This window comes from Oncorhynchus keta, chromosome 30 (assembly GCF_023373465.1).
Source record: "Oncorhynchus keta strain PuntledgeMale-10-30-2019 chromosome 30, Oket_V2, whole genome shotgun sequence".
Classification (NCBI taxonomy): Eukaryota; Metazoa; Chordata; class Actinopteri; order Salmoniformes; family Salmonidae; genus Oncorhynchus; species Oncorhynchus keta.
Genome location: NC_068450.1, coordinates 28946427 through 28969357, shown reverse-complemented (window position 1 = coordinate 28969357; position 22931 = coordinate 28946427). Strand labels below are relative to the sequence as shown.

At 44.2% G+C, this 22931-nt stretch overlaps 1 protein-coding gene across 4 annotated transcripts in view; it reads left to right on the top strand.

Moving 5' to 3' along the window:
• LOC118374579 (A disintegrin and metalloproteinase with thrombospondin motifs 2-like) overlaps nt 1-18496 on the top strand; it is a 258205-nt gene extending 239709 nt beyond the window's left edge. For 2 of the 4 annotated variants that reach the window (XM_052488114.1, XM_052488112.1), the window contains 13 exons: nt 1050-1163; nt 1434-1579; nt 1808-1983; nt 3731-3864; nt 4067-4190; nt 7112-7192; nt 7424-7590; nt 7670-7829; nt 7939-8080; nt 8269-8476; nt 8939-9068; nt 9748-9840; nt 16370-18496. In XM_052488114.1, the coding sequence (XP_052344074.1) occupies nt 1050-1163; nt 1434-1579; nt 1808-1983; nt 3731-3864; nt 4067-4190; nt 7112-7192; nt 7424-7590; nt 7670-7829; nt 7939-8080; nt 8269-8476; nt 8939-9068; nt 9748-9840; nt 16370-17367 (2673 nt within the window). In that variant the 3' untranslated portion in view covers nt 17368-18496. The remainder of the gene's footprint in view (nt 1-1049; nt 1164-1433; nt 1580-1807; nt 1984-3730; nt 3865-4066; nt 4191-7111; nt 7193-7423; nt 7591-7669; nt 7830-7938; nt 8081-8268; nt 8477-8938; nt 9069-9747; nt 9841-16369) is intronic. The other 2 variants (XM_052488113.1, XM_052488115.1) reach the window with 1 other exon arrangement.
• Nucleotides 18497-22931: the final 4435 nt, after the last annotated feature.

Below are 22931 nucleotides of genomic sequence, written 5' to 3'. Positions count from 1 at the left end.
AGAGAGAAAAAAGTGTACTGCAGGATTTGTCCCAAACAGCTTTCCAGGATCTCATAGCTAGACAGAGTCAACCAAAGCAAATGAGCTCAACCCTGACACACGCACGGCACCTTTTACTGTAAATGTGTGTGTGACTTTTTGGCCGTTCAGAAAGACATATTGGCATGTAGAACATAGGTAGAAAAAGGGTGGAATGAAAGAGAGAGAGAGAAGTTTCCAGACATTAAAGAAAAGTCTGGAGCAAAAGCTGCTTTTCTATGTTCGGGTTTAGGATCCTGCAGTGTCGCGTGCCAGTTTACCAAGCTGATGTCATCAGTGCCAACCAACCATCAGGCTGACTTTTGACCCTGCCTCAACTGGAGGGGTCACCTGAGGTCATTATGGGTAGGGAGTCTGGCTCTGTTATTGTGGCAAGGAGGACAGAGGGGGGAGCGGAGGGAAACAGCTGAGAGAGAAGAGAGTTTGTCACAGATCTAAGATCAGTTTATTCCCCCCAGCATCCTTACCTGAACCATTAGGGGCATAGAATGAAAAACGGACTAAGGATAACTTTATTCTTCTCTGAACCAATGATCGGTCATGTTGACCATTTTATATTCACCTTCTGCCCTCCTCTCTGACCCCACAGAGCTGCAGGGTGTCTCAGTCAGAGTCTCTCTCTCCTCATCCTCTTTGGTTGTGTCGGCATGCTCTCTGGCTTCCTGTACAGCCGTGTTGTTGTAACAGTGGACCAGTGATGGACTACTACAGTACACCGCCGTCTGGACTCCTGTGGATGTTATTATTTTGTATATTTTCTTGTACATGTGCAGTCAGTGGTACATTTTATTTTTTTTATCTCTGGTGTAGTAGGTCTGAGGTGATTTCTGGAATGTTCTGTGATGCTAGCTACTCCCAGTGACTGGTGTGCATATCAGACAGATCTGTTCTTTCTTGTGACTGTTGCAGGTCACCTGTCTACTCTGGTGATATGTTAAGGTACTGGCTGTGTGTGTATAATGTGAGAGGGTGTGTGTGTGAGGATGTCTCTCTCTCTCTGTCCATTGCAGTACCGGACGTTTGACCCCTGCAAACAGCTGTGGTGCAGCCACCCTGACAACCCCTTCTTCTGCAAGACCAAGAAAGGACCACCAATTGACGGAACCATGTGTGGGGACGGGAAGGTACACTAACATAAACACGAACGCATGCAAACACACACACACACACGGACGCATGCAAACACACACACACGGACGCTTGCAAACACACGCACGCACACACACACACACACACACACACACACACACAGACACAGACACAGACACAGACACAGACACAGACACAAACCTACATACATAATATTATTAATATTATACATACTCACACACACCACAGTAATGGTAGAAAATGTTGCTATCTGACAGTCTCTCCCCTTTCTCATCCTATCACAGCACTGCTTCAAAGGTCACTGTATCTGGCTGACCAATGACATGATAAAGCAGGACGGTGGGTGGGGTGTGTGGAGCCAGTTTGGGTCCTGCACTCGTACCTGTGGAGTAGGTGTGCAGTTCAGAACCCGCGAATGTGACAACCCCAGGTACATAAATATCAACTATTGAGAAGTCTACTTTTCCATGGTATCATAGTGAAAAGGTGTTAGATCTTGTCCTTACAGAACATAACCAACATGGTATCATTGCTATCTATCACATTGTGATGGTTTTGCAAAAAGATGTGCTTCATCACTGTTCACAAATCGACCTAGTTTAACATTTCTGCCCCTCCCTCCCTCTCTCTCTCTTCCCTCTCCCCCTGTCCTCCCTAGGCCTGCTAACGGAGGTCGTACCTGTCTGGGTGCTAACCACCAGTTCCAGCTGTGTAACAGCCAGGAGTGTGAGGAGCTGTACAGTGACTTCAGGGAGGAGCAGTGCCGTAGGTTGGACACCGAGTTTGAGTTCCACAACAACAAACACCACTGGCTTCCTTATGAACACACGGAACGTAAGTAGCCTACATACAGACAGACTTCCCCAAATGTTCGGTTGGGATGGAGACACTGGCGGCCCTTAAGTCGGCTTCTCTCGCTTTGTGGCCAATGTCTGTTGTATCTGATGTAGAGATTGCTTGGAGGCAGATTGAGAGTTATGTTATGGTCAACGACAGCTGGTTTTCTGCTGAGCAGTGTGAAAACACCAATACTCAAAAATAAAACTCTTGTCTTTCAACCTTTCTAAAACAACAAACCCTTTCCTGAACCCATCTTAAAAAAAACTCTATTTGAACTCTCTCACTCCACCTAATCACACTGACGTCATCTGAGCTCTTTTCCAGTCTCTCTCTCTCTCTCTCTCTCTCTCTCTCTCTCTCTCTCTCTCTCTCTCTCTCTCTCTCTCTCTCTCCAGCCAGCTGTTATGAATCACAGAGCATATGTTTAAACCATCAGAACTCAGAAATAGGAATCCCATCTCTTCTTTCTCTCCATGTCTCCAAAAACTCCCTTCCGTCATCTAGAAGTGTGTGTGTGGGTCTTGCGGATCCCACTCCTTCTAAGAGGAGGTGTCAGTGCCTCCTCGCTGAGTATTACCTGATGGTCCCAGTGAAGGGCAGAGCTCGAGGAAAAACGCTTACGCGTCTCTCTGTCTAATCCAGGGTCACAGTAGACTATGCACAGCGCTGCGCCCAGGATAACAGTCCCCACGCTAAATTGTTTTTCTCTACATTGTCATTTCTAAATGCCATTCTTGTGAGAAAGGACATCCCATGGTCTTTATTTGAGCTCAAATTACTCAAGTATGTGGGGAGAGGAAAGGAATGAAAGAGAAGGGGGGAAAGGTGTAGGTAAGGAGAGAGGTTGGAATGAATTGCATTAGGGTGTTGTCATCTCCAGGGTTTAGAGATGTGAGAACAGGAGGCCGTCTGTGTTGAAATCCAGACGTTGCTCCAGATCAAATAATCAGTTATGCCTGTTGTGAAATACTGTTGCTAACCTCCTCCTAACAATAGTTTTAAAAAAAAAACACTTTACAGGCGCTGATTGTTCCAGCTGCTTTGGTCATCCAGGGTCCAGCTGGTCAGGGGGATCAGTCAACCTTCTCACCCAGAGAACTCTCTCTCTCTGGGATGATCTATGGTGTCGGCCCCCTCCCTGGGGACTCTGGCTGGAAGATTGAGGGAGTGAGGGACTGCGTAATGGAATAGCATCACCACTTGTGGACTCGCGTTTCTAATACTTTGTCATATCCGTAAAGTAATCACAGTGCATTCTGAACACCGCGTACAGAAGACATAGTCATCTCAGATCACTCAGTGATTCTGCAGCTCGCTAAGTCTAATCTGACTCAATAGGTCATGTGTACAATCAAACTCTTGGCAATAACTGTTGCAGCAGGTAGACATACACATTGAAATGTCGAATCCACCTTAAAGCTAATCTCAAGTGCCATACTGTACATTATAGCCATGGCATAGTCGGGGTAGACACACGTCTGAGAGATTACATAAACACATACAGGCTAGACAAAGACCCTCCATGGCTTTCTCTGAGCTGTGTCTTTATTGTAGAGGATATATGCTAGGCCTGCCTTGTACTCTTAAGTGATTTACCTGTTTAGTATCGATCCAGATCTCTAACAGTATGTTGTCATAGTTCTGCATATGGGTCTGTTGCTAACTATATGTAAATATAGCATTGTAACGTGTGTGAAATATAGCATTGTAACGTGTGTGTGTGTGTGTGTGTGTTGTGCAGCTAAGCAGCGCTGCCACCTCCATTGCCAGTCCAAGGAGACCAGAGACAAGGTCAACATGCAGAGGCTGGTCCAAGACGGCACGCTCTGCTCATATAGAGACCCCTACAGCGTGTGTGTGCGTGGGGACTGTGAGGTCAGTCTGTGTGTCTGTGGGTTGTTTTAGGGTTATGTGGGGTTACACAGTGCTAGTCCATTTTGCAACCCAAATTATGTGTGTGTGACTGTGTTAGGCGTCAGTGTTCATAACTTTGTGAAGTGTATGGGTCCATATTAAGTCTAGGTGTGTGTCTTTGTGTGTGTGTGTGTGTGTGTGTGCATACACGTGTGTGTTGCAGAAAGTGGGCTGTGACAGCGTGGTAGGGTCCTCCCAACAGGAGGATAAGTGTGGCGTCTGTGGAGGAGACAACTCCAGCTGCAAGATCATCAATGGCAACTTCACACGAAGTGCCAAGAAACAAGGTACACCCACATGCACACCATCACCTAATCACTGGCAGGCAGAGACCAAGAAACAAGGTACACCCACATGCACACCATCACCTAATCACTGGCAGGCAGAGACCAAGAAACAAGGTACACCCACATGCACACCATCACCTAATCACTGGCAGGCAGAGACCAAGAAACAAGGTACACCCACATGCACACCATCACCTAATCACTGGCAGGCAGAGACCAAGAAACAAGGTACACCCACATGCACACCATCACCTAATCACTGGCAGGCAGAGACCAAGAAACAAGGTACACCCACATGCAAGGTACACCATCATCCTAATCACTGGCAGGCAGAGACCAAGAAACAAGGTACACCCACATGCACACCATCACCTAATCACTGGCAGGCAGAGACCAGAGACCAAGAAACAAGGTACACCCACATGCACACCATCACCTAATCACTGGCAGGCAGAGACCAAGAAACAAGGTACACCCACATGCACACCATCACCTAATCACTGGCAGGCAGAGACCAAGAAACAAGGTACACCCACATGCACACCATCACCTAATCACTGGCAGGCAGAGACCAAGAAACAAGGTACACCCACATGCACACCATCACCTAATCACTGGCAGGCAGAGACCAAGAAACAAGGTACACCCACATGCACACCATCACCTAATCACTGGCAGGCAGAGACCAAGAAACAAGGTACACCCACATGCACACCATCACCTAATCACTGGCAGGCAGAGACCAAGAAACAAGGTACACCCACATGCACACCATCACCTAATCACTGGCAGGCAGAGACCAAGAAACAAGGTACACCCACATGCACACCATCACCTAATCACTGGCAGGCAGAGACCAAGAAACAAGGTACACCCACATGCACACCATCACCTAATCACTGGCAGGCAGAGACCAAGAAACAAGGTACACCCACATGCACACCATCACCTAATCACTGGCAGGCAGAGACCAAGAAACAAGGTACACCCACATGCACACCATCACCTAATCACTGGCAGGCAGAGACCAAGAAACAAGGTACACCCTAACATGCACACCATCACCTAATCACTGGCAGGCAGAGACCAAGAAACAAGGTACACCCACATGCACACCATCACCTAATCACTGGCAGGCAGAGACCAAGAAACAAGGTACACCCACATGCACACCATCACCTAATCACTGGCAGGCAGAGACCAAGAAACAAGGTACACCCACATGCACACCATCACCTAATCACTGGCAGGCAGAGACCAAGAAACAAGGTACACCCACATGCACACCATCACCTAATCACTGGCAGGCAGAGACCAAGAAACAAGGTACACCCACATGCACACCATCACCTAATCACTGGCAGGCAGAGACCAAGAAACAAGGTACACCCACATGCACACCATCACCTAATCACTGGCAGGCAGAGACCAAGAAACAAGGTACACCCACATGCACACCATCACCTAATCACTGGCAGGCAGAGACCAAGAAACAAGGTACACCCACATGCACACCATCACCTAATCACTGGCAGGCAGAGACCAAGAAACAAGGTACACCCACATGCACACCATCACCTAATCACTGGCAGGCAGAGACCAAGAAACAAGGTACACCCACATGCACACCATCACCTAATCACTGGCAGGCAGAGACCAAGAAACAAGGTACACCCACATGCACACCATCACCTAATCACTGGCAGGCAGAGACCAAGAAACAAGGTACACCCACATGCACACCATCACCTAATCACTGGCAGGCAGAGACCAAGAAACAAGGTACACCCACATGCACACCATCACCTAATCACTGGCAGGCAGAGACCAAGAAACAAGGTACACCCACATGCACACCATCACCTAATCACTGGCAGGCAGAGACCAAGAAACAAGGTACACCCACATGCACACCATCACCCAATCACTGGCAGGCAGAGACCAAGAAACAAGGTACACCCACATGCACACCATCACCTAATCACTGGCAGGCAGAGACCAAGAAACAAGGTACACCCACATGCACACCATCACCTAATCACTGGCAGGCAGAGACCAAGAAACAAGGTACACCCACATGCACACCATCACCTAATCACTGGCAGGCAGAGACCAAGAAACAAGGTACACCCTAACATGCACACCATCACCTAATCACTGGCAGGCAGAGACCAAGAAACAAGGTACACCCACATGCACACCATCACCTAATCACTGGCAGGCAGAGACCAAGAAACAAGGTACACCCACATGCACACCATCACCTAATCACTGGCAGGCAGAGACCAAGAAACAAGGTACACCCACATGCACACCATCACCTAATCACTGGCAGGCAGAGACCAAGAAACAAGGTACACCCACATGCACACCATCACCTAATCACTGGCAGGCAGAGACCAAGAAACAAGGTACACCCACATGCACACCATCACCTAATCACTGGCAGGCAGAGACCAATGAGGTAAAGTGGAGCTCAGTTGTCAGACCCTGGAACATGAGAAAACAGATCAGGAAGTGAGATAGATGAGGTTGTTTTCCCGGCCTGGGTCATCCTCCGATGATGATGATGATCCCCTGGATATCTAACGAAAGAGCCCCCTCTACTGGTCACAGAGAGACAATGAGCTGGTCAGAGTCATGTCCAAACGCTGTGCCAGGACGTCATATTAAATCCATATCATCCAGCAGAAATAAGGAAGAAACTCATTTTTCTCGATTTCCTGGACTGTTGTTGACCCTGGCTGGCAAAACTTACAGCAGCGCAGTTAAAGTCTTATTTGAAGCAAGTAAAAAGTCGCTACATGAACCCTGTGTTCCTCAGACGAACAATAACGTTTAGTGAAAATGTATCCTGACCAAGTTGAAGAGACATCTGTGGGTGTCTGAACCTTATGGCAATGTGTTTGTTTTCCTTTCAGGTTTCCTCAAAGTACTTGAAATTCCCAGAGGGGCCAGACACCTACTGATCCAGGAGATTAAGCCAACAGCCCACATCCTAGGTGTGATGTGTGTGTGCGTGCCTGTTTGCGAGTGCTTGTGTGTGCTTTTTTGTGTGTGTGTGTGTGTGTGTGTGTGTGTGTGTGTGTGTGTGTGTGTGTGTGTGTGTGTGTGTGTGTGTGTGTGTGTGTGTGTGTGTGTGTGTGTGTGTGTGTGTGTGTGTGTGTGTGTGTGTGTGTGTGTGTGTGTGTGTGTGTGTGTGTTCCAATATATAATTCCACCTCCCTCCCCAGCGGTGAAGAACCAGGCTTCAGGACAGTTTTTTCTGAACGCGGCGGGAGACCTCCCAGAATCCCGTGCGGTCATAGAAAAGGGTGTGGAGTGGGAGTATGTGAATAATGGCCACGACAAGGAGACACTACAGACGAATGGACCGCTCAGACACGGGGTCCTAATCATGGTACGCACACACAGAAACACACACACACACACACTAACACTGACAAATGTAATACCTACTGTTGTCTCCCTGTGTCCAGGTGCAGTCCCATGGAGATGCCAAAGTGACCTTGTCCTATAAGTACATCATCCACATGGACCTTCTCTCTGCCATAGAGAACAACATGCTGCTGGATGACACCTCCTTCTACGAGTGGGCCCTGAAGAAATGGTCCTACTGCTCCAAGCCCTGTGGGGGAGGTATTTTACAGTGACACCGCTTACACAGGAAGACACTGGGGAACATGAGGGGAGTTTTGGATGAGGATCTATTTGTCTAACGGATGTTGTGTGTGTTGTGCCTGGAAAGGAAAGCAGTATACCCGCTACGGATGTAGAAGGAGAGCAGACAGTAAGATGGTCCACCGACGCTACTGTGAGAACATCAAGAAGCTTCGCGCCATCAGCAGAGACTGCAACCAGAAGGAGTGCTCTCAGCCCATGTACGTATGGTGGGTGGTTTAGATGGATGTTTACATAGAGAATGGCCCCGTACAATTTCACTCCTTCTTCCCTACACTGTGAGCCTGTCAACACCAAAGAGGTTAAAGAGAAAGGGGCTAGTGATCTAAATGTCGCCAGGTCTAAGATGTGTCTTTGTCTGTGCCTCCCTCTAACTCTCAGTTCTATGTCTGTCTAGCTGGGAGGATGGTCCTTGGGAGCCGTGCAGTAAGACGTGTGGTAAAACGGGGTACCAGATGAGATCTGTTCGCTGTGTCCAGCCCTTAGACAACGGAAACAAGCGCTCCATCCACAGCAAGTACTGCAACGATGACCGTCCTGAGGCACGCAGACCATGTAACAGAGAGCTCTGCCCTGCACAGTGGAGAGTAGGGTCCTGGACACAGGTAGGGATGGATGGGGGCTGGGGGTGCTGGGAGGGTGGGACCAGGTGTGTAGGGGTGTCTGGGACGGTGGGACCAGGTGTGTAGGTGTGTGTGAGGTTGGGACCAGGTTTGTAGGTGTGTCTTTGAGGGTGGGACTAGGTGTGTAGGGGTGTCTGTGAGCGTGGGACTAGGTGTGTAGGGGTGTCTGTGAGGTTGGGACCAGGTTTGTAGGTGTGTCTTTGAGGGTGGGACTAGGTGTGTAGGGGTGTCTGTGAGGTTGGGACCAGGTTTGTAGGTGTGTCTGTGAGGGTAGGACTAGGTGTGTAGGGGTATCTGTGAGGTTGGGACCAGGTTTGTAGGTGTGTCTTTGAGGGTGGGACTAGGTGTGTAGGGGTGTCTGTGAGGGTGGGACTAGGTGTGTAGGGGTGTGTGTTGATTTGTATAGCCTATTCCCACACGCTTTTCTGTTTTGTGTGTCCACAGTGCTCCGTGACGTGTGCCAATGGGACACAGCAGAGGCAGGTGTTGTGTCACACGCGTGACAACACCATTGGTCTGTGTCTGGACAGCAAGCCAGACACCATACGCATATGTCGCCTGATGCCCTGTCCCAGTGAGTATTATGGCCCCATTATAACTCATCTTATTTAGTTCCCTTGTGCCACTACTTGCCAGCAGCATACCACCCTGCATCCCACTGCTGGCTTACCTCTGAAGCTAAACAAGGTCAGTCTTGGTCGGTCCCTAGATGAGAGACCAGATGCTGCTGGAAGAGATGCTGGAGGGCCAGTAGGGGGCCCTCTTTTCTCTGGTCTAAGAAGATCCCAATGTCACAGGGCATTGAAGGAGACCCTGCCCTGCGCAGGTTGCTGTCCTTCGGATGGGATGTTAAGCGGATGTCTTGACTCTCTGTGGTCATTAAGAGTAGGGGTGTTAACCCCGGTGGCATGGCTAAATTCACAACCTGGCTCCATTCCATCATGGCTACCTAATCATCCCACTCATTCCTAACTGGCATATATCACTCCTCACCTCTCCACATGATAGCTGATGTTTGGTGGTTGCTGGCATCATCCAGGTGGGTGCTACACATTGGTGGTGAATGTTTCCCTCTACTATGTAAAGTTCTTTGATTACCTCAGAAGAAAAGCGCTTTCAGAAATCTAATCCATTATTCTTTATTATTACTACTGATTGGTGTACTAAGGTAATGTAAAATAGACAGTAGAAGTCTCTCCTGACTCATAGTCATTTCCCTCTCTGATGTTTTTCCCTCCTTGCTCCATCTCCAGGAGGCTCGTCAGACCTGAATAAGAACGGCAACATCCTGATCCAGTGGCTGTCCCGTCCAGACCCAGACTTGCCCTACCAGAGGAACACTTCACGTAAAAAACCATCCCTTTATAGCTCTGGGCCCGGCCTCCGGTGCATGGCTGTCCTGACCTGGACCCTGACCTCTCTCTCTGTCCTCTTCACCCTGCAACAGGCCTGGGCAAGGGGTCCTGGGGGCAGGCTCACCCCCTGACCACGCCCCCCCCACCCCCACCCCTGTGTCTGTGCCTGTGCCCGCGCCCGCGAGCGAGCGCCAGCTTTTCGCTTCTCTTTTGGGGGGTGTGCGTCTCTCTCTCTCTGTGTGTGAGACAGCTCTGATTGGGGGAGGTCCCTGGCTCCTGTGTGCTGATTGGTTGGTTGGTTCTCTCTTGCTCTGTCTCTCTCTTCTCTTATCTCTCTCTCTCTTTTGTGGAGCATTGTGTTGTAACCGCTGGCCAGTCCAAACTAAACGAAAAACAATTAAACATTGAAGAGAAGCTGGAAATGGAAAATGGCAAATAGGTTTGATTGGCGGCTCTTAGTGGTGTCGAAGAGCCAGTGAGGTGTGAGCCCACCCCTCTGTTTGGCGGCCATGTTTTGAGTGAGCTAGCTGCAAGATGTCATGGGTCACGCTCCTGAGATGCGGCTGTGATTTTTTTAGGGGGGTCACCACGCCGCCATCGTCCGTGGTGACAAGTGTGAAATTAACGAAGGGAAAAAATATATAAATAAAAAAGAAGTGTAAAAAGAAAAGAAACTAAAGCTTTATTGTGAATGTGATCTTGTCACAATGAGGACATCTTTGCTAAAGTGCTCATCTCACATCCTGGTTCCATTCTAGAATGACAACGACGGTTTATCTCGTTCTAGGTCACATTCTCAGACTGACAGGAACTCAGCACAGGGACAGGAGGTGACACAAACCAACACTTTTTAGGAATATTATATACGGAGCTGTTGGGTGAAGAGGTCAAGAGTGCAGAAGAGTAAAAGGATAATGAAAACAGGGTAGTTTTACCATGTGATGTTGCTTCCGATTTCAACATCTCATCAGACATCCTCTCTTTGACTGTTATATTAAAGTTCAACAACTGCAGCTTATTTATGCTTGCAAACTTTAAAACAAATACATCTATAAATATATTTGTATTTATACACATATATATATACAGTACCAGTCAAAAGTTTGGACACACCTACTCATTCAAGGGTTTTTCTTTATTTTTACTATTAAATAATAATAGTATAATACTAGAATAATAGTGAAGACATCAAAACTATGAAATAACACATATGGAATCATGTAGTAACCATAAAAGTGTTTAAAAAATCCAAATATATTTTAGATTCTTCAAAGTAGCCACCCTTTGTCTTGATGACAGCTTTGCACACTCTTGGCATTCTCTTAAGTAGCTTCACCTGGAAGGCTTTTCACAACAGTCTTGAAGGAGTTCTAACATATGTTGAGCACTTGTTGGCTGCTTATTCTTCACTCTGCGGTCCAACTCATCCAGAACCATCTCAATTGGGTTGAGATCGGGTGATTGTGGAGGCCACGTCATCTGATGCAGCACCATCACTCTCCTTCTTGGTCAAATAGCCTTTGAGGTGTGTTTTGGGTCATTGTCCTGTTGAAAAACAAATGATAGTCCCACTAAAGGCAAACCAGATGGGATGGCATATCGCTGCAGAATGCTGTGGTAGCCATGCTGTTTAAGTGTGCTTTGAATTATAAATAAATAATAGGCAGTGTCATCAGAAAAGCACCCCCACACCATCACACCTCCTCTTCCATGCTTCACAGTGGGAACCACACATGCATAGATCATCCTCTCACCTACTCCACATCTCACAAAGACTCATCAGACAAAAGTATAGATTTCCACCGGTCTAAAGTCCATTACTCGTGTTTCTTGGCCCAAGCAAGTCTATTCTTCTTATTTGTGTCTGTTATTAGTGGTTTCCTTGCAGTAATTCGACCATGAAGGCCTGATTCACGCAGTCTACTCTGAACAGTTGATGTTTAGATCTGTCTGTTACTTGAACTCTGTGAAGCATTTATTTGGTTCTAATCTGAGGTGCAGTTAACTCTAATGAATGTATCCTCTACAGCAGAGGTAACTCTGGGTCTTCCTTTCTTGTGGCGGTCCTCATGAGAGACAGTTTTGTCATAGCGCTTGATGGTTTTTGTGACTGCACTTAAAGATACGTATTGAATGACCTTCATGTCTTAAAATAATGATGGACTGTTGTTTATCTTTGGTTATTTGAGCTGTTCTTGCCATAATATGGCTATCTTAATAATAATATGGCTATCTTATACCACCCCTACCCTGTCACAACACAACTGATTGGCTCAAACGCATTAACCTGTATAGGACCGCTAGCGGAACCCCTCGCCAACAGCCAATGAAATTGCAGGGCGCCAAATACAAATCAACAGAAATCTCATAAATCAAATTTCTCAAACATACAAGTATTAGGCACCATTTTAAAGATAAAATGCTCATTAATCCTGCCACAGTGTCTGATTTCAAAAATGCTTTACAGCGAAAGCTCCACAAACGATTATGTTTGGTCATCACCAAGCCACAGAAAAACCCAGCTATTTTCCCAGCCAAAGAGAGGAGTCACAAAAAGCACAAATAGAGATAAAATGATTCACTAACCTTTGATGATCTTCATCAGATGACACTCATAGGACTTCATGTTACACAATACATGTATATTTTGTTCGATAAAGTGCATATTTATATCAAAAAATCGCATTTTACATTGGCGCGTTACGTTCCAATAGTTCTAAAACATACGGTGATTGTGCAGAGAGCCACATTATTACTCATTATGAATGTTGATGAAAATTCAAGTGTTATGCATGGAACTTTAGATACACTTCTCCTTAACGCAACCGCTGTGTCAGATTTCAAAAAAACGTTATGGAAAAAGCATAATCTGAGTACGGCGCTCAGAGCCCAAACCAGCCAAAAGAAATATCTGCCATGTTGCGCAGTCAACATTAGTCAAAAATAGCGTTATAAATATTAACTTACCTTTGATCATCTTCATCAGAATATACTCCCAGGAATTGCAGTTCCACAATAAATGTTTGTTTTGTTCGATAATGTCCATCATTTATGTCCATTTATGTCCAAATAGCTTCTTTTGTTAGGGCGTTAGGTACACAAATCCAAAAGCGCATTCAGGTCCAGTCGGACGAAAAGTTCAAAAAGTTCTATTACTTGTCGAAGAAACTTGTCAAACTAAGTATAGAGTCAATCTTGAGGATGTTTTTATCATAAATGTTCAATAATGTTCCAACCGGAGAATTCTATTGTCTGTAGAAAAGCAATGGAACGCAGGTCGCTCTCATGTGAAATGCACGTGACCAGCGCATTTCTGCCAGACCACTGACTCAAAGAGCTCTCATCCGATCCCACTTCACAGTAGAAGCCTGAAATAACGTTTTAAAGACGGTTGCCATCTAGTGGAAGCCTTAGGAAATGCAACATAACCCATATCCCACTGTGAATTCGATAGGGGCTGAGTTCAAAAACTACAAACCTCAAATTTCCCACTTCCTGTTTGGATTTTCTCTTAGGTTTTTGCCTGCCATAAGAGTTCTGTTAATCTCACAGACATCATTCAAACAGTTTTATAAACTTCCGGGTGTTTTCTATCCAATACCAATAATACTATGCATATATTCGCAAAGCTGTCATCAAGGAAAATGTTGTCTACTTTGTAGAATCTCAAATATAAAATATATTTGAATTTGTTTAACACTGTTTTGGTTACTACAAGATTCCATATGTGTTATTACGTAGTTTGATGTCTTCACTATTATTCTACAATGTAGACAATAGTACATAGAGAGGAAAACCCTTCAATGAGTAGGTGTGTCCAACTTTTTGACTGGTTCTGTATATATACTGTATATGAAAATCTATATGAGTAACAATAATCTGAATAATAATAATGTTTTACCATGAATAAGCTGTAGTTCATTATAACCTACAGACTGCTATTGATCACTTCGATCCTTGACTGTTATGTGTATTTTTTGTTATTTATTTGACATGAGTAATACAGAAGTTAATATAAGGGTAAAGTGTCAGTGGGGGGGGAAGAGGTGTAGACCTACATTATGCAGCACTTGGTCAGTTAGTTGCCGCTCCATTGTTTTCAGATGGATGGGGTTTACTGTTGCTCCTTATTTTCTTTAGGGAAAGGATCACATTTCTGTCATGCACATTTGCATCCCTTACGTGTGTGTGTATGTGTGCAAAGGTGCATGTCTGTCGGTCTGTCTGTGTGTCTGTGTGTCTGTGTGTGTGTGTGTGTGTGTGTGTGTGTGTGTGTGTGTGTGTGTGTGTGTGTGTGTGTGTGTGTGTGTGTGTGTGTGTGTGTGTGTGTGTGTGTGTGTGTGTGTGTGTGTGTGTGTGTGTGTGTGTGTGTGTGTGTGTGTGTGTGTGTGCATGTTTGTGCGTGTGTGAGTGTACTTTCATGCAGGCTTCTCGTAGACATACAACTCTGGAACAGAAATACCTCATAAACCTTCATTTGAAAGCATCAGATTTTGTTTTTCCTTTTGTGATGAACATTAAACACATGAACAATGCCTTATCTTGGATTGAATGTAATGGCATTTATCTGTGAAAGAGAAGGCTTTACTCATCAAAACCTTTGTTAATCACTTAAAGGCAGCTTCAAACTAACAGGCAAACACAGGCAAACCATCAGAACCTGCAACATGCAAAAGGTCTGACCACCGGATACGGTTTACGAAGGGTATCGATCGACACTGAGGACAGCATCTAGAAAAGCACTTCAGTCTTATCATTGCATTGTGATCACATGTTTCTGTTGTGACTAGTAGCGAGCTATCCAATGTTTTGTGCTGGAGTCGGGTGGTAGGAGGCCAATGACGCTAGACCTTGCAGTGCGATACTGTAAATAACGTTGGTGTTGACTATATTTAATTATGTTCATGACTGTTATCTTCTTACTTATGGAAAAAAAATCTATAATATTCTATACTATGGGTAACTGTTTTGTGGCTTCACTAGCCTGCTGGGTGGGGCTGGCTGACGTTGGACGGACGTTGGATTAACGTTGGGGAAACATTCAGAAGGACTATGTGCACTACGTCTATATGCACTTTGATTTATCAGGGAAAAATGTATTCATGTTTTGTAAATGTTTCATATGACACTTAAACGTGCCAATCCAGTTTTTACATCATTCATCATGGAGAATTCTGTATTTTATTTATTCAACTTCAAATCTATTTATTCATTTATGTAAATTATTCATTTGACTTCTTATCAATTGAATAACTAAACGAATTGATTGGTTTACTTCCCAGTAATGAAGTGTTTTACCAAAGTGACTGTGAACTTGTACCTTTCGATACAGTTGATTTATTTTTCTTAAGACAATAATATATCTATATATTGAGGGGGGAGTACATCTCATTGTTTTAGTTCCTGTCGTTATCAACTGCAAAGTTGTATAAATAAAAATAATGTTTTAAAATGCGCTCTCACTCTCTCCTCCTGAGTTTGTGATGGTTTGACTTGGTGTGAGGAGGAGCACATTACAAACTACCATTATAACACAACTCAAAGATTGCTCCAACCTTACAAAGGGTAAAACATTGTCTTATATCTTGCCGTGAATAATGAAAGACAGATTAAAGAAGATCAAGCCTCTTATCCTGCATAAAAAAATATTAACAAAGTTATATTGTATGTTTACACTAATCTGAAACTAATAAAGAAACACATGAGATGTCAGAAACATTTAGTTTGGTTTGCAAAGAGACGAGCAGTGTTGGGGAAGCTACTCTAAAAAATAATGTTTACCAAGCTAACAATTACTTCACACTAAAAAAGGTGAAGCTACACTAAACCTTAAGACAAATATAGTTTACTAAACTAAAGTTACGGTGAAAAAGTAGTTCACTTCATCCAAACTACTTTGTGAAAAATTATCATTTGTAAATCAGAAATGTCATAGACTAGAAATTACAAGAAAATATCACTTTTGGGTCATATGTTAACAGAATGTGTCATTCAGACGATTAAACACAACAACAATTGTTTCAAGTGAGAATTATATAGGTGTCGAAAAAGAAAGAAAAGTTTTGCCTACTTCACCCATATATACTTGTCTTAAGTAGCGTGTTGTTCCAGTAGTTAGCTACACCGCTACATGGCAAAAAATAAAATAAAATAAACAATACTACCTAGATTTTAATTTAGTTCAACCACCACAAAGCTACAGCACAATGTAGTTAAATTACTAGTTGAACTTCATGTCGTGAACTGCTCCCCAAGACTGGAGCCAGGTTACTGTTCCAGCACCACAACAACAAAGAATCCACTCCGCTCTTCTTTCCTTTTAGTTGCTATGGACTAATCTATAGACTCTACTGTCCATGCTGCTTGGGTCTTCTCCTTCTTCTTCTTCCTTCCTGCTCTAGTTGTTAATGGTCTGGCTTTACTACCTCTACTACTTTACTGGACCGTTTGTAAACACAACACTCCCACAGCGCCATCTCCAGCCCCGCCCAGTCTCAGCTCTGTGTTCTCTCCCCCACAGGCAAGCAGCGTTGTCATGGAGACAGGTCAGTGTTCTGTCGCATGGAGGTGCTGATCCGCTACTGCACTCTGCCTGACTACAAGCGCATGTGCTGCAAATCCTGCAGCAATGTGACGGACAGCAGCCTGAGCACCACCGCCCCTCCCCGGGTCACAGCTGTCCCCATGCCTCGCCCCCGGCCTCTGCCTCAGCCCAAGGACAACAACACAACCTTTCAGGGAACGGTTCATCCAAGAAGTACAACACATATACCTTATACTACGCCACGCCCAATGAGCACCACAGACACTTATACAACACCCCACCCATACTACACTACATACCCCATCCCCATGACCCCAGAGCGCAGTGTGACCCCCAGAGACACAACCAGGAAGTACCCCTCATTCACCCTCTCCACCAGCACCAGCATATACACTACAACTCCAAGCAGCCCTTTCACTGATATCACCTTTGTCAGCAACGACACCACAGGTGCATCAACCACAATTCCCGGTAGCCTATTCTCCATGGATGATGTCATAAAGCCAACTGAAACCAACTACTTTGAGGATGTCACATCGCCCAGTCGAACTGTCCCATACACTGATGTCACAATGCTCAGTGGAACTACTGTCCCCAGTGATGACATCATAGATGTGACCACCCCTGATTGGCCGGATTGCACAGAGTACATATCTGTGAGGGCCACTGTTCCCATAACAGAGCAAATGACTGCCCTGCCTCCCACAACAACCATCGCCACAATGACAACAAAAAACAAAAAACCCACATGGCCACCAAGCCGCCAGAAGGAGACCAGAGAGAACAACTCCATCGATGATCCCTACAACCGGGTCATAGGAGTGGACAACGACATCTCCCAAAACAACTTGATCCCCAGACGAAGCCGTGTGTTCCTCAGGGAGAGAACACGGAACAAACGCATCCAAGAACTCCTGGAGGAGAAGAGGAACTTTCTGTTGAGGATGAAGCGGGCCCACAGGGGCACTGTGTGATTACCTTTGACCCTTCCCTTCCCCTTTCTCTTATAGAGATTTACCTACGTCTGCTAACAGACTGGAGTTATTATTTAACCCTTAACCTGCCTTGGTGCTCTCTATCAGGCAAAGACCCACCACACACCCAGAGCCACGGTACAGACATACCACCCTGTTGTTTTACACACACACACCAGCCAGCCACACGGCAAACTGAACTATGTGGAGAGAGAACCAAAGCCAGATGTTTGCACAGTTGTTTTGAATAAAAGCTGTTGGTCTTGTTGTACGGCTGAGAGTAGAGCCAGATGAGATTTGGACCGTACATCCTCCTGGACCCGTACCACAACAGGGGGAACTTTTATCTCTCCAAACCTCCCCCAGTGTGCTTAGGTTTCAGAGCAAGGCAAATACAGTAAAGGTGTATTCTCTTTCATAAGCAGCACATACCTGGATAAGCTCAGGTTGTGAAACGTTGGACTTTCAGGACATTCATGGTGATAAAGCTCAAAGTAGATTGTATTTATTCTATTTAAATGAAGACTTATTCCCAAGCACCATGCCAGGACCTAGGTAAGCTTGCTCATCCCGAACAAGTCTAACATTCCATGTTAGATTACAGCCTATGACTGCAGTTGATATGCCCCCTCTTTGAGTCAAACAGACATGAATAGCAGTCTGGTCCCATTGAATGAGACAGGTTGGATAGGAAGTGTCCATACGTGTCTTTGTCTAGGGGTACGTCCCTAAGGGCCCTGGTCCGAAGTAATGTGCTGTAAAGGGAATAGACTAGGGTTGATTGCCGAGGTTTACCGGGATTTACCGCCCAAAACCACTCCCTTTTCTCTGGATAAATAACTGCAAGAAACCTGTAAATCATAATAAATTATTCATATGAACAGCATGGCATGAAATGGAACTTTACATTATATGCAATGTCTAAATGTAGCTTCTCTACAGCCTCTGCATAATGAATCAACGCTCAGGGTGGGGACAGACCCATCTCAGTGTGGAGCGCAGTTCACAATGCATGTACTACTATCATCTCATTATGGTAACATGTGACAGGTAGGCCTACATTTGCTGCAACCTAGCCTATGCTACAGTAAAATAAAGACCGAATGCGTGTCTCATTTATCCATCTCCATCTGGCTTTCGGGGGTCACCTTGTTTTTATAATTGTAGAGATGATTGTATTTTTTATTGCAGCTACAGAGTTTTAAAACAGCCTATCAGTCGAATACCATTGCTTTAAATCAGTGCACGCAAGAGCTCTCTCTTGCAGTCTGTCTCCCTCTCCATCAACTCAGATCAAAACAGATCATCCTGTTCTAAATGTATATATAGCCCTATATATAGATGTCCTAGCCTACCTCTTTCAGGTAATATGTTATTTTCAGCCTTTGGTTTAGCTAATTGATGATGGGTTATACATAATAAGGTTCTAATTTATAGCATCTGTCTCTTGCACACAATTTGTAAGCACCTGTGCTCCACTAGCCTCTCCTCACCTCTTGGCAGTGGTGGCAAAAGTACCCAACTGTCATACTTGAGTAAAGGTAAAGATACCTTAATAGAAAATAACTAAAGTAAAAGTAAAAGTCAACCAGTAAAATTCTACTTGAGTAACAGTCTAAAAGTATTTGGTTTAAAATATACTTAAGTATCAGAAGTACAAGTATAAATCATTTCAAATTCCTTATATTAAGTAAACCAGATGGCACCATTTTCTTTTTTTCTTTTTTCTTATTTACGGAAGCCAGGGACACTCCAACACTGACACATTATTTACAAGCATCGCATGTGTGCTCCCAAGTGGCTCAGCGGTCTAAGACATCTCAGTGCTCGAGGCATCACTACAGACAACCTGGCTCAAATCCAGACTTGTATCACAACTGCTTGTGAATGGGAGTCCCATAGGACTGTGCACAGTTGGCCCAGCATTGTCTGAGTTTGGCCAGTGTCATTGTAAATAAGAACAGTTCTTATCTGACTTGCCTAGTTAAATAAATGTGTGTTAAACCAGCCTTCCTTAAAATATGCCTAATGGAAGGCTTGGGTTTTGAACATATGAAACCGAAAACAAGCACTTATTACAGGTTACAGATAACGTCTAAATAGGAGCTTCGCCGGTATTCACCGAGGTTCTCATCGCTCGTTTAATGATGGGCATGGATATGTAGCCTTCATCATGGAGGGGGTTTTACACAAGTCCAAAACGGGACCTGCATGTCTAAAATAATGTGGGCATGCCTACAAGGAATAGATACAAAGGGAATGTCAGCTCACTGTTTTACTCCTCTCAAACGTGATGTTTTAATAAAGCTATGGTGATAAAGATGTATGTCCAAGTGGTCTCAGGAGCCAAACCCTTATTCGACAGTCATGACTATTTTGGATTTCATTGGGCAGACAAAAAAGCCTTCATTTAGAGGAGGGGAGGCTATGCTTGAAAAAATAGAAAGAAATGGGAAAAAGCATCGTTTTTTATATTTCTAAATAGGAAGGTATATATGCAACAAAAGCATATTGGGCTACTCTTGTTCCATGCGCATATGGGCAGTGTGCGTCACGGCTGGATAGGCTGCCTTTCCGCTGTCAAAAATCACGCCATGACCGACTGCTAAAACAGCTTTTGGTTGGTATTTTCAGCGCTGCGTGAAATGAGGACTTTGGATCATGTTTTTAAAGACTCCTCACATAGTTCCAACCGCCCATCTGAGCGCAAGAGAGTTTAAATTAGACAGGTAAATTGCCCGAACCTGGCGTTAGGGCTGGGAAATGGCAGTGCGACAGTTTTTACATAACAAAATTGCAAACTAACATGCATTTGATTCCAGTGCCGCCTTAACTCCTGCCAAAAATATAGTCCCATATCTCTCTTATAACAGACATGATCGAACGCATTATGTGTTATTAAGGTGAAATTGATGGTTAATAGAGGGAAATCCGTCATCATAATCAGGTTTGTGAGTTGAAATGGTCAGTTGTGGTGCACTGTTTTTATCCTTGTTGGTACTAAAAGCATTTCCCAGCAAAGATTCACAGAGACCTTATCCATTCACTTGTGTTTATTACATTTTCAAAGACAAAGAACGAAAAATGATAAAACATCTATTTGTATCTACTGCATCACAATAGAAGCTTTCAGGGCAACTGCTATTGTTTCCTTTCTGCCAGTCGCCTTATTATCGGAGCATTTTGTCTTGCAGCTGCTGCAAAATCACCTACGGATGTGTCTGTACCTATGAATCAGAGCTTCATGTTTCATATTTATTAAAGTTCAAGTATCTGTGGTATTTTACTCATCGGGGGGTGTTGCATGATATTACTGTTCTAATGTCTACAATGAGTCTCTCTCTCGCTGTCTATTCTTTTCACTTTCTGTCTCTCCTCACTGACCACTAGAGAGAAGCAGAGTAGCAGATGTAGTAAGTATGTACACTGAGTGTACAAAACATTTGGAACACCTGCTCTTTCCATGACATAGACTGACCAGGTGAATCCAGGTGGAAGCTATGATCTCTTATTGATGTCACTTGTTACAATCCACAAATCAGTGTAGATGAAGGGGAGGAGACAGGTTAACATTTTTGCCTAAAATGACATACCCAAATCTAACTGCCTGTAGCTCAGACCCTGAAGCAAGGATATTCTTGATACCATTTGAAAGAGAACAGTTTAAAGTTTGTGGAAATGTGAATTTAATGTAGGAGAATATAACACATTAGATCTGGTAAAAGATCATACAAAGAAAAAAACAAGCGTTTTTTTCTTCTTTTTTTGTACCATCCGTCTTTGAAATGCAAGAGAAAGACCATAATGTATTATTCCAGCCTAGGCACAATTTAGATTTTGGCCACTATATGGCAGCAGTGTATGTGCAACATTTTAGACTGATCCAATGAACCATTGTATGTCTGTTCAAAATGTTCTATCAAGACTGCATAATGTGCCTAATTGGTTTATTAATACATTTTCAAGTTCATAACTGTGCAGTTAGATTAACAAGAATGTAAGCTTTCTACCCATATCAGATAGGTCTATGTCCTGGGATTTTTTTGTTGTTGTTACGTACAACCTCATGCTAATCACATTAGCCTACGTTAGCTCAACCGTCCCACGTGGGGGACACCGATCCCATAGAGATGAAAGCAGGATTTTTAAGCCTTGAGACAATTGAGACATGGATTGTGTATGTGTGCCATTCAGAGGGTAAATGGGCAAGTCAAAATATTTAAGTGCCTTTGAACGGGGTATGGTAGTAGGTGCCAGACACACCGATTTGTGTCAAGAACTTCAACGCTGCTGGGTTTTTCACGCTCAACTGTTTTCCAGGTGTGTCAAGAATGGTCCACCATCCAAAGGACATCCAGCCAATTTGACACAACTGTGGGAAGCAATGGAGTCAACATGGGCCAGTATCCATGTGGAACGCTTTCAACACCTTGTAGAGTCCATGCCTCGACAAATTGAAACTGTTCTTAGTGCAAAAGGGGGTGCAACTCAATATTAGGAAGGTGTTCCTAATGTTTTGTCCACTCAGTCCATGTCCGTTTACTGGCTTCTGCTTTGAGTCAAAATACCTCTTCACCTCTCTGTCTACCTATAATAATAATATATGCCATTTAGCAGACGCTTTTATCCAAAGCGACTTGTGTGCATACATTCTACGTATGGGTGGTCCCGGGAATCGAACCCACTACGCTGGCGTTACTAGCGCCATGCTCTACCAACTGAGCTACAGAAGGACCGTGCAGTGTTATGTTGTAGCATTAACATATTGCTTTTAATAACAAGACTTGCCTCCATAAACCCTTCACACATAACAACACCTGCCTTTCTTGTTCTCCATAAACCCTTCACACATAACAACACCTGCCTTTCTTGTTCTATATAAACCCTTCACACATAACAACACCTGCCTTTCTTGTTCTATATAAACCCTTCACACATAACAACACCTGCCTTTCTTGTTCTATATAAACCCTTCACACATAACAACACCTGCCTTTCTTGTTCTATATAAACCCTTCACACATAACAACACCTGCCTTTCTTGTTCTATATAAACCCTTCACACATAACAACACCTGTCTTTCTTGTTCTATATAAACCCTTCACACATAACAACACCTGCCTTTCTTGTTCTATATAAACCCTTCACACATAACAACACCTGCCTTTCTTGTTCTATATAAACCCTTCACACATAACAACACCTGTCTTTCTTGTTCTATATAAACCCTTCACACATAACAACACCTGCCTTTCTTGTTCTATATAAACCCTTCACACATAACAACACCTGCCTTTCTTGTTCTATATAAACCCTTCACACATAACAACACCTGTCTTTCTTGTTCTATATAAACCCTTCACACATAACAACACCTGCCTTTCTTGTTCTATATAAACCCTTCACACATAACAACACCTGCCTTTCTTGTTCTATATAAACCCTTCACACATAACAACACCTGTCTTTCTTGTTCTATATAAACCCTTCACACATAACAACACCTGCCTTTCTTGTTCTATATAAACCCTTCACACATAACAACACCTGCCTTTCTTGTTCT